This window comes from Somniosus microcephalus, unplaced genomic scaffold (genome assembly GCF_052327205.1).
Source record: "Somniosus microcephalus isolate GS21.2 unplaced genomic scaffold, FLI_Smic_1.0 unresolved_chr3, whole genome shotgun sequence".
NCBI lineage: Eukaryota > Metazoa > Chordata > Chondrichthyes > Squaliformes > Somniosidae > Somniosus > Somniosus microcephalus.
The window spans coordinates 50,342,877-50,354,473 of record NW_028225181.1 but is presented as its reverse complement, the minus strand read 5'-3'; the positions used below and the strand labels follow the sequence as shown (position 1 = coordinate 50,354,473).

Here is an 11,597-nt window from a genome sequence, read left to right as displayed (position 1 = left end):
GAGGGGAGGGGGAGATGGGGGAGGGGGAGAGAGGGAGGGGGAGAGAGGGGGCTGGGATCGGGGTTGTAGTGTATGTACCTTTAAGGGGAGAACTACTTTTTACAGCTCCTGTATACTGTAGTACCGGCAGTGACCACACCTGTATATAAACCCTGAGTAGTGATCTATATAGTTAGTTCTCGAGTAACCCTCATTCAGTAAACACCTGTTGATCGTTCCCTGCAGTCTTGTTGTCTGATTATTGAAGGACACAACATTAAGATACACGGATCTAACATTGGCGATGAGCAGATTCGAACCTACCTGCAACTCTGCATCACCTCCCAGGGATTCGCTCCTGGAGAACAGTGGAAGAAGGTCGAGTCCAGAAGCACGGGCGTCGACCACGGGCAAATGCCCAGTCATCCAGCGGAGATTTGAGCATCGCAGGGGAGGCTGTCAAGAGCCAGGCTTGGCTTTCCAGTCACGGTGGTCCAGCGAAACGGGCTGGCAGCAGGTACTGCGCAGACCCTTCCCGGGACAGCGGCGGCTAGAGCCGACCGAGCGGCACAGAAAAAGGCCGAGCAGCATTGACGGGGGAGAGAGAGAGGGTAGAGCGCACAGGGCGCAGCTGGTGTTCAGGAACCGAGCGGCGTCAACGGGGGAGAGAGGCGAGAGAGAGCAGAGCGCAGCGGTGGTCAAGGGCCGAGCAGCGTCAACGGGGGAGAGAGGCGTGCAGGAAAACGCGCAGAGCACAGCCGGTGTTCAAGGGCTGAGCAGTGTCAACGGGGGAGAGAGGCGCGCAGGAAAACGCGAGGCACTGCCATTGCCACGAGGACCGTAGAGAGCGGCATTGGCAGCAGCGCAGGAGCAGCGCACGAAACCCACAGGGCGTCGCCATTTGCCACGAGGACCGCCGAGAGCGGCATTGGCAGCAGCACGGGAGACGCCATTTTAAGCCGCAGCGGGGAAGAAAGGAAAGCGCGGGAGGACGCCATTTTAAGCCGCAGCGGGGAAGAAAGGAAAGCGCGGGAGACGCCATTTTAAGCCAGTCTAACCACACCCAAAAATGCCGAAGAGTGGCAGTATCACAGCGTTCGACAATGAAATCGAAGATTGGACGACATATGTCAAACGCATAGAAGTATACTGCAAGGCAAATGAAGCGCTGGTATTGTTGAATTCAATGGGTGCAAAAACGTATGGCTTACTACGAAACCCAGTAACCCCAGAGAAGCCAGTAGAAAAGGATTTTGAAAAACATAGCGTCAATCCTACAGGACCACTTAAACCCCACACCGCTGCTGATAGCAGAAAGATTTAAGGTTCACAAAAGGAACCAGCATAAAGATAAAAGTAATGCTGAGTATTTAACGGAACTGCGCAAGCTATCGAAACACTGCCAGTTTGGAACGGGACTAGCAGATACTTTAAGGGACAAGTTTGTGTGTGGGCTTCAAAGTGAAGGAACCCAGAAACGGCTTCTATCAGAAAAGGATCTTACGCTGGACAAGGCTTTCAGCATTGCAGTATCACATGAAGCAGCTGCACGGGGCGCGGCAGAGATACAACGGAGACCACAAGAATATGGCACAAATGAAATGTCATATGGAACAGTGAAGTGCTATCGCTGCGGCAGAACAAACACACGACTATAATGATTGCTGGTTGAAGGACAAAGTGTGCAGACAGTGTGGAAAAGTAGGACACATAGCAAGAGTCTGCAGGTCGGGAAAGAAAACCAGCAGCAAGAAATCTCCACAGGAGAAGTACAAGAAGGTACATAAGGTGACGGAGAGTAGTTCAGACAAACAGAAAAGTGATACAGACTCCGGAAGCAAGGAGCTGGGTTGTCTGAAACTACATAATGTGATCAAAATGGAGGATCACCAAACTATCTGGGTCACGCTCAAGATAGCAGGAGTCCAAGTGAAAATGGAATTGGACACAGGATCAGCCCTAACAGTCACAAACCGAAGGGATTACAAGCGGCTATTCTCACATATACCCTTGAGAGATACAAAGATTGTCTTGAAGATGTACACGGGGCAAAAAGTCTACCCCAAAGGAAAAATAAGGGTGAACGTTATATATAACAGCAAGGAAACACCAATAAATGGACCTATATGTATTGCCAGATGGAGGACCACCACTACTAGGACGTGAATGGATCTGGAAGATACAGCTAGATTGGCATTCCATACAAGCACTGACTGTAGATGCCAAAAAGGATGACGACGTCACACCTGGACGACTGTCAAAAATGCTAACTGACGCACAAGAAGTGTTCCAGCAGGGACTCGGTACACTAAAAGGCATAAAAGCGATGATCAAAATAGAGGAAAATGCAAGCCCAAAGTTTTTTAAGGCCAGACCGGTACCTTATGCGATCCGCCCAGCCGTCGAAGCAGAGCTGGAAGGTTTGGAACATTCAGGAGTACTGTCCAAAGTGGACTGGAGCGAGTGGGCTACACCCATCGTTCCTGTAATGAAGAGGTCATTGAGTAATACGCCTGGGGAACCAAAGAAGGTTCGCATTTGTGGGGACTTTAAGGTGACAGTGAACCCAGTCCTTCACACTGTACAATATCCGCTTCCGCGGATTGAAGATATTTTCCCCTCGCTATCTGGAGGGAAACGCTTCACTAAGATTGATCTGGCCCAGGCGTACCTGCAAATGGAGGTAGAAGAAGCCTCGAAACAGCACCTCACGATCAACACTCATAAAGGTCTCTACCAATACAACCGGCTGGTGTTCGGGGTAGCATCAGCTCCGGCTATTTGGCAAAGGGCAATGGAACAAGTCCTGCAAGGGATTCCAGGGACCCAGTGTTATTTGGACGACATCCTGGTCACGGGCGAAAATGACAGTGAGCACCTCGCCAACCTGGAGCAGGTGCTCACTAGATTGAAGGGATATGGGCTCCGAGCTAATCGCCACAAATGCGAGTTTTTCCAGAAGCAGATCTCGTATTGTGGCCACGTTATTGATAAAGAGGGGTTACATAAGTCCCCTGAAAAGATTGAGGCAGTAGTCAAGGCTCCAGCACCGGAAAATGTGTCACAACTGAGGTCGTTCCTCGGGCTGGTGAACTACTACCATAAGTTCTTGCCGAATTTGTCTACCGTACTACACCCACTGAACACCCTACTGCAAACGGGGGTACCATGGAAGTGGAGTGACGAATGTAAACGAGCTTTCCAGAAGAGCAAAGCATTGATCACATCAACAGAGGTGTTGGCTCATTTCAACCCAGCACTACCAATTCGGTTGGCGTGTGATGCATCACCCTATGGCATTGGAGTGGTGCTGTCGCACAAATTCCTGGACGGCTCGGAGAGGCCAGTAGCCTTTGCGTCTCGGTCACTAACCTCAGCTGAACATAACTACGCCCAGATTGACAGGGAGGCCCTCAGCCTAGTGTGGGGAGTGAAAAAGTTCAACCACTATCTGCACGGGCAGAAGTTCACCTTGCTGACTGACCACCAACCACTTGTCTCCATCTTTAATCCAAAGAAGGGCGTTCCGGTGATGACTGCACAATGGCTACAAAGATGGTCCCTTTTTCTAGGGGCGCACCAATATGAAATCGAGTATAAGGGCACGAAACAGCATGGAAACGCTGATGGGCTATCACGCCTGCCACTGCCTACTGCGGAGAAAGCACCAGCAGTGGATCCTGTCGAAATATTTCATTCGACTATAATTGAATGCTTGCCAATAACTAACGCTGGTATGGAGAAGGAGACCTGAAATGACCCGACACTGTCTCGGGTATATGATTTGACGGTGAAGGGACGGCCAGCACATGGCGACTCACTGTTGCCAGCACTCTCATCCAGAAGAGAACAGCTGTCAGTATGCCAGGGGACCTTGATGTGTGGATCCTGAGTGGTAATTCCACCCAAGTTAAGGGAGAGAGTGCTCAATGAGCTTCACGAAGGTCATCTGGGATGGGTGAAAATGAAAAGCCTTGCTAGGGCTTATGTGTGGTGGCCGGGGATCGATCAGCAAATCGAGGACCTGACAAAGAGCTGCTCAGGATGCCAGAAGGTCCAAAATGCACCACCACAGGCCCCTCTACACCCATGGGAATGGCCCTCATCTCCATGGCAACGGGTGCATATTGATTTTGCTGGTCCATTCATGGACTCAATGTTTTTAATAGCCGTGGATGCGCACTCGAAATGGCCTGAGGTGATCAAAATGTCCTCCACCACCACGGAGAAAACTATTGCAGTCCTACGGACCATTTTTGCCAGGAACGGCTTGCCAGAGCAGATTTGCTCTGATAACGGACCACAGTTTGTGTCCGAAGAGTTTCGAAGATTTATGAAAAGGAATGGGGTAAGGCATTACACATCCGCCCCGTATCATCCAGCCACAAATGGATTGGCTGAGAGGTTCGTACAAACCTTTAAGAAGGCAATAAAGGCCATGTGCGATGACGACATTCCACTGCAGCATAAGGTGGACAATTTCCTGTTCGCCTACCGGGATGCGACACATGCAGCCCCGGCCATGATGTTCTTTAACCGAAGGTTGAGATCTCGTCTGGATTTGCTCAGACCAAATGTACGAAGAGATGTTGAGAGTAAGCAATTCCAGCACATCAATGAGAAGCCGACAAGGAGCTTCAATGCAGGGCAACCAGTCTTGGCCCGCGACTACCGAACAGAGAAATGGCAACCAGGAACGATCTGCACACGGCAGGGGCCACTAATGTACACAGTGGATGTTGGGGAGAACATTGTGAGACGCCATGCTGACCAGATCCTAGAGTCACAGGAACGAGTCAACCCCATGTCTCGCCCATACATACCTGATGAGGAACCCGACGTACAGGTCGCATCTACCTCAGAAACAATAGCATTGGAAGCTGATGAATCAACTGACGACAGGGTGTTGGAATCGCCTCCGCACCAAGAGCGAGACACTCGGGAAAGGCGCTATCCAGAAAGAATCAGGAAGCCTCCCCAAAGACTGAATTTATAAATAGACTATTTTTAGTTAATGTTGCATGTTAAAAGTGTTAATTGTAATTAGTTTGCTATTTAATTGTTAAATGAGTGTTATGGTACTGTTAATCTAAAAGGGGAGGAATTGTAATGTATGTACCTTTAAGGGGGAGAACTACTTTTTACAGCTCATGTATACTGTAGTACCGGCAGTGACCACACCTGTATATAAACCCTGAGTAGTGATCTATATAGTTAGTTCTAGAGTAACCCTCATTCAGTAAACACCTGTTGAATCGTTCCCTACAGTCTTGTTGTCTAATTATTGAAGGACACAACATGAAGATACACGGATCTAACAAGGGGGAGGGGGAGAGAGGGAGGGGAGAGAGGGGGAGGGGGAGAGAGGGGGGGAGGGGGAGAGGGGAGGGGGAGAGAGGGGTAGCGAGAGGGAGGGTGAGTGAGGGGGAGAGAGGGGGGGTGGGGAGAGAGGGAGAGAGGGGGAGGGGAGAGAGGGGGAGGGGAGAGAGGGGGAGGGGGAGAGAGATAGAGAGAGAGAGTTAGGGGTCTCTTTCCTGACTTTCTGTCACTCATTCTCTCCTCTCTTTAATTCCAGTAAATATACCACATTTCACCACCCAATCTACGGCAACTGTTACACATTTAACGGAATCAACAGCACTTGCCAATGGCAATCCTCGATGCCCGGGAAAGAAAATGGTGAGTGAGCTCCAATCCAGAGTAAAGCTCCTTCTACACTGCCCCATCAAACACTCCCAGGGCAGGTACAGCACGGGTTAGATACAGAGTAAAGCTCCCTCTACACTGTCCCATCAAACACTCCCAGGGCAGGTACAGCACGGGGTTAGATACAGAGTAAAGCTCCCTCTACACTGCCCCATCAAACACTTCCCGAGCAGGTACAGCACGGGTTATACACAGAGTAAAGTTCCCTCTACACTGTCCCATCAAACACTCCCAGGGTAGGTACAGCACGGGTTAGATACAGAGTAAAACTCCCTCTACACTGTCCCATCAAACACTCCCAGGGCAGGTACAGCACGGGTCAGATACAGAGTAAAGCTCCCTCTACACTGTCCCATCAAACACTCCCAGGGCAGGTACAGCACGGGTTATACACAGAGTAAAGTTCCCTCTACACTGTCCCATCAAACACTCCCAGGGCAGGTACAGCACGGGTTAGATACAGAGTAAAGCTCCCTCTACACTGCCCCATCAAACACTCCCAGGGCAGGTACAGCACGGATTAGATACAGAGTAAAGCTCCCTCTACACTGTCCCATCAAACACTCCCAGGGCAGGTACAGCAAGGGATAGATACAGAGTAAAGCTCCCTCTACACTGTCCCATCAAACACTCCCAGGGCAGGTACAGCACGTGTTAGACACAGAGTAAAGCTCCCTCTACACTGTCCCATCAAACACTCCCAGGGCAGGTACAGCAAGGGATAGATACAGAGTAAAGCTCCCTCTGCACTGTCCCATCAAACACTCCCAGGGCAGGTACAGCACGGGGTTAGATACAGAGTAAAGCTCCCTCTACACTGTCCCATCAAACACTCCCACTGCAGGTACAGCACGGGTTAGATACAGAGTAAAGCTCCCTCTACACTGTCCCATCAAACACTCCCAGGGCAGGTACAGCACGGGTTAGATACAGAGTAAAGCTCCCTCTACACTGTCTCTCTCCTCTCTCTGCAGGTCTTTCTCTTCTGCTGAAGACGGAGCAGAACGATTATATCCCGCACCTGTCCACTGTCGCCGGGGCGAGGGTCATGGTCCATGAACAGAACAAAGCGCCCTTCATGGAAGATGGAGGATTTGACATTCGACCGGGTGTGGAAACATCGATCAGCATGCGAAAGGTCAGGAACAGACCCCTGTTAAAGAGGGGGGTTCACCCTGGGCGAGCGCTGTTAAGGAGAGGGGGGCAACAGTCTCGGCTGTTTAATCGAGGTTCCGGCCGTTGTGTTTTTCAGGAGGAAGTTTTTCGACTCGGGGGCGCGTACAGTGACTGCACCCAGGATGGGCTCGAGCTCGGGGTTCCTAACCTCTACAGCTCGGACTACACGCAACAGGTAAAGGGGTGGGGTGGGCAGAGCGGTGGCGAGCAGTGGTTAGGGTTCAAAATCCCCCCCCCGCTCACCTGTGTGTCCACCCAACTCTGGACCACCGCTTCCCTCTGACGCACAAATCGATCCTTCGCCGCGGGTTCATTTTCCGCGAGCTCCTCCCGTGCTATTCGACTGCGTGCAGCATCACCGCCGAGCTCCGATCCTGTCTTCTCACATCCCTCGCATGCTTTCCCGGTTGAATTCTCTGGACCTTGGTCAGGAGCGGGGACCCCCTACCCCGTCGTTGATCGAGAGGCACTGAGGCAATAGAGCAGGAGTCGGCCATTCGGCCCCTCGAGCCTGCTCCGCCATTCAGTAAGATCATGGCTGATCATCGACCTCAACTCCACTTTCCCGCCCGATCCCCATATCCCTCAATTCCCCTAGACTCCAAAAATTTATCGATCTCAGCCTTGATTCGAGTACAGGAACAAGGATGTCTTGCTGCAGTTGTACAGGGCCTTGGTGAGACCACACCTTGAGTATTTTGTGCAGTTTTGGTCACCTTATCTGAGGAAGGATGTTCTTGCCATGGAGGGAGTGCAGCGAAGATTCACCAGACTGATACCTGGGATGGCAGGAATGACGTATGAAGAGAGATTGGGTCGATTGGGCTTATACTCGCTGGAGTTTAGAAGAATGAGAGGGGATCTCATTGAAACTTATAAAATTCTAACAGGACTAGACAGACTAGATGCAGGAAGGATGTTCCCGATGGCGGGGGAGTCCAGAACCAGGGGTCACAGTCTAAGGATAAGGGGTAAGCCATTTAGGACAGAGATGAGGAGGAATTTCTTCACCCAGCGAGTGGTGAACCTGTGGAATTCTCTACCACAGAAGGCAGTTGAGGCCAACTTAATAAATATATTCAAGAAGGAGTTAGATATATTTCTTAAGGCTAAAGGGATCAAGGGATATGGGGAGAAAGCAGGGACAGGGTACTGAGTTTGGATGATCAGCCATGATCTCATTGAATGGCGGAGCAGGCTCGAGGGGCCGAATGGCCTACTCCTGCTCCTATCTTCTATGTTACTATGTACTCAAACGCTCAGCATTCACAGCCCTCTGGGGCAGAGAATTCCAAAGACTCACAACCCTCTGCGAAGAAATTCCTCCTCATCTCGGTCCCAAATGGCCGACCCCTTATCCTGAGACTATGACCCCTAGTTCTAGACACTCCAGCCAGGGGAAACAACCTCTCAGCATCTACCCTGTCAATCCCCCTCAGAATCTTGTATGTTTCAATCAGATCACCTCTCATTCTTCTAAACTCCAGAGAGTATCGGCCCATTCTACACAATCTCTCCTCATAGGACAGCCCCCTCATCCCAGGAATCAATCTAGTGAACCTTCGTTGCACCGCCTCCAAGGCAAGTATATCCTTCCTTAGATAAGGAGACCAGAACTGTGCACAGTGCTCCAGGTGTGGTCTCACCAAGGCCCTGTACAATTGGAGCAAGACTTCCTCACTCTTATACTCCAACCCCCTTACAATAAAGGCCAACATGCCATTTGCCTTCCTTATTGCTTGCTGCACCTGCACGCTAGCTTTCTGTGTTTCTTGCACGAGGACACCTAAATCTCTCTGAACATTTAATAGTTTCTCACTATTTCAAAAATATTCTGTTTTTCTATTCTTCCTGCCAAAGTTTGAGGGGTCTCACAGGCCGGGGATGGAGCCTGGGCCTTTCCTGCTCTGTGTGTGTGTGGGTGTGGGGCTCAGTACCACACCGGGTGTGAGATCAGGCTAACTCAGCACAGGCCGGGGATCAAGCCTGGGCCTTTCCTGCTCTGTGTGTGGGGCTCAGTACCACACTGGGTGTGACATCAGGCTAACTCAGCACAGGCCGGGGATCAAGCCTGGGCCTTTCCTGCTCTGTGTGTGTTTGGGGCTCAGTCCCACACCGGGTGTGAGATCAGGCTAACTCAACACAGGCCGGGGACGGAGCCTGGGCCTTTCCTGCTCTGTGTGTGGGGCTCAGTCCCACACCGGGTGTGAGATCAGGCTAACTCAACACAGGCCGGGGACGGAGCCTGGGCCTTTCCTGCTCTGTGTGTGGGGCTCAGTCCCACACCGGGTGTGAGATCAGGCTAACTCAGCACAGGCCGGGGCTGGAGCCTGGGCCTTTCCTGCTCTGTGTGTGGGGCTCAGTACCACACCGGGAGTGAGATCAGGCTAACTCAGCACAGGCCGGGGATGGAGCCTGGGCCTTTCCTGCTCTGTGTGTGGGGCTCAGTACCACACTGGGTGTGAGATCAGGCTAACTCAGCACAGGCCGGGGACGGAGCCTGGGCCTTTCCTGCTCTGTGTGTGTGGGGCTCAGTACCACACCGGGTGTGAGATCAGGCTCACTCAACACAGGCCGGGGACGGAGCCTGGGCCTTTCCTGCTCTGTTTGTGTGGGGCTCAGTCCCACACCGGGTGTGAGATCAGGCTCACTCAACACAGGCCGGGGACGGAGCCTGGGCCTTTCCTGCTCTGTTTGTGTGGGGCTCAGTCCCACACCAGGCGTGAGATCAGGCTAACTCAGCACAGGCCGGGGATGGAGCCTGGGCTTTCCTGCTCTGTGTGTGGGGCTCAGTACCACACCGGGCGTGAGATCAGGCTAACTCAGCACAGGCCGGGGATGGAGCCTGGGCTTTCCTGCTCTGTGTGTGTGTGTGGGGCTCAGTACCACACTGGGTGTGAGGTCAGGCTAACTCAGCACAGGCCGGGGATGGAGCCTGGGCCTTTCCTGCTCGCTGAGCCCCACACACAGAACAGGAAGGGTCCCAGCTTCTTTACCACGCTCTACTCTGGGTCAGCTGAATTCAGTTGCCCTCAGTTCCCCTCCGTTAGCGATGCAGAGGTAGCGGGAGTTAAAAAAAGATCAGCTGGCCTCCCATCTCCCACTCTCTGTAAACTTTAGCTCTCCAAAACTCAGCTGCCTCGTGTCCTAATGCGCACCAAGTCCCATTCACCTGTCACCCCTGTGCTCGCTGACCTACATTGGCTCCCGGTTAAGCAGCGCCTCGATTTCAAATTTCTCATCCTTGTTTTCAAATCCCTCCATGGCCTTTGCCCCTCCCTATCTCTGTAACCTCCTCCAGCCCCACAACCCCCCAGAGATATCTGCGCTCCTCTAATTCTGCCCTCTTGAGCATCCCTGATTTTAATCGCTCCACCGTTGGTGGCCGTGCCTTCAGCTGCCGAGGCCCTAAGCTCTGGAATTCCCTGCCTAAACGACTCCGCCTCTCTCTCCTCCTTTAAGGACAGGATTGTGGTGCTCGCGATGCCCCATGTAGTTGAATATCTCGCCAACTCCCCCCGTCTGAGGCTCACACGTATCGAATGGGGCCACTCCTTCCTGCCCCACTCGCTTCCCCCGAGCTTTCTGAGGGAGGGGTTAACCGAACCCTCATACCATTCCTGTGCTCCTACACTTTCACCCCGACCCTGACTGTGTCTCTCTCTCTCTCTCTCTCTCCCCCTCCTCCTAGGCCTGTGTTCGATCGTGCTTCCAGCTCACCATGGTCTCCCGCTGTGGTTGCGCGTACTACTTCTATCCGCTACCCCCCGGGGCGGAATACTGCAACTACAACAAGCACACTGCCTGGGGTAAGTCGGACACCTCTGCCCTAATCAGACACTCGCTCTCCACCTCCCTGGGACCAGGCCACAGCCTCTCGGGCCTGTTGCTCAGGCTGATCTGTGTAGGCTGCAGCTTCTGATATGTGTAGGCCATTGCCTCTTGGGCCTGTTACTAAGGCTGACATGTGTAGGCCGCAGCCTCTCAGGCCTGTTACTAAGGCTGATGTGTAGGCCGCAGCCTGTCTGGCCTGTTGCTAAGGCTGACATGTGTAGGCCGCAGCCTCTCGGGCATGTTGCTAAGGCTGATATGTGTAGGCCGCAGCCTCTCGGCCCTGTTGCTCAGGCTGACATGTGTAGGCCGCAGCCTTTCGGCCCTGTTGCTCAGGCTGACATGTGTAGGCCGCAGCCTGTCTGGCCTGTTGCTAAGGCTGATATGTGTAGACCACAGCCTCTCGGGCCTGTTGCGAAGGCTGATATGTGTAGGCCACAGCCTGTCGGGCCCTGCTGCTAAGGTTGATATGTGTAGGCCACAGTCTGTCAGGCCCTGTTGCTAAGGTTGATAGGTGTAGGCCACAGCCTGTCAGGCCTGTTGCTAAGGCTGACATGTGTAGGCCGCAGCCTCTCGGCCCTGTTGCTAAAGCTGACGTGTAGGCCACAGCCTCTCGGCCCTGTTGCTAAGGCTGATATGTGTAGGCCACAGCCTGTTCGGCCTGTTGCTACGGTTGATATGTGTAGGCCACAGCCTGTCAGGCCTGTTGCTAAGGATGATATGAGTTAGCCACAGCCTGTCAGGCCCTGTTGCGAAGGCTGATATGTGTAGGCCACTGCCTCTCGGGCCTGTTGTTCATCTCATATATATAGGCCATAGCCTCAGGCCTGTTGTTCAGGCTGATATGAGTAGGCCACAGCCTCAGGCCTGTTGTTCAGGCTGATCTGAGTATATCGCAGCCTCTC

At 52.6% G+C, this 11,597-nt stretch overlaps 1 protein-coding gene across 1 annotated transcript in view; it reads left to right on the top strand.

Annotated features, from left to right (window-relative positions):
- LOC147091426 (epithelial sodium channel subunit alpha-like) overlaps window positions 1-11,597 on the top strand; it is a 55,581-nt gene that overhangs the window by 25,490 nt on the left and 18,494 nt on the right. The window contains exons 2-5 of the mRNA XM_085976595.1: window positions 5,555-5,658; window positions 6,660-6,823; window positions 6,938-7,036; window positions 10,553-10,670. Of these exons, the coding sequence (XP_085832721.1) occupies window positions 5,555-5,658; window positions 6,660-6,823; window positions 6,938-7,036; window positions 10,553-10,670 (485 nt within the window). The remainder of the gene's footprint in view (window positions 1-5,554; window positions 5,659-6,659; window positions 6,824-6,937; window positions 7,037-10,552; window positions 10,671-11,597) is intronic.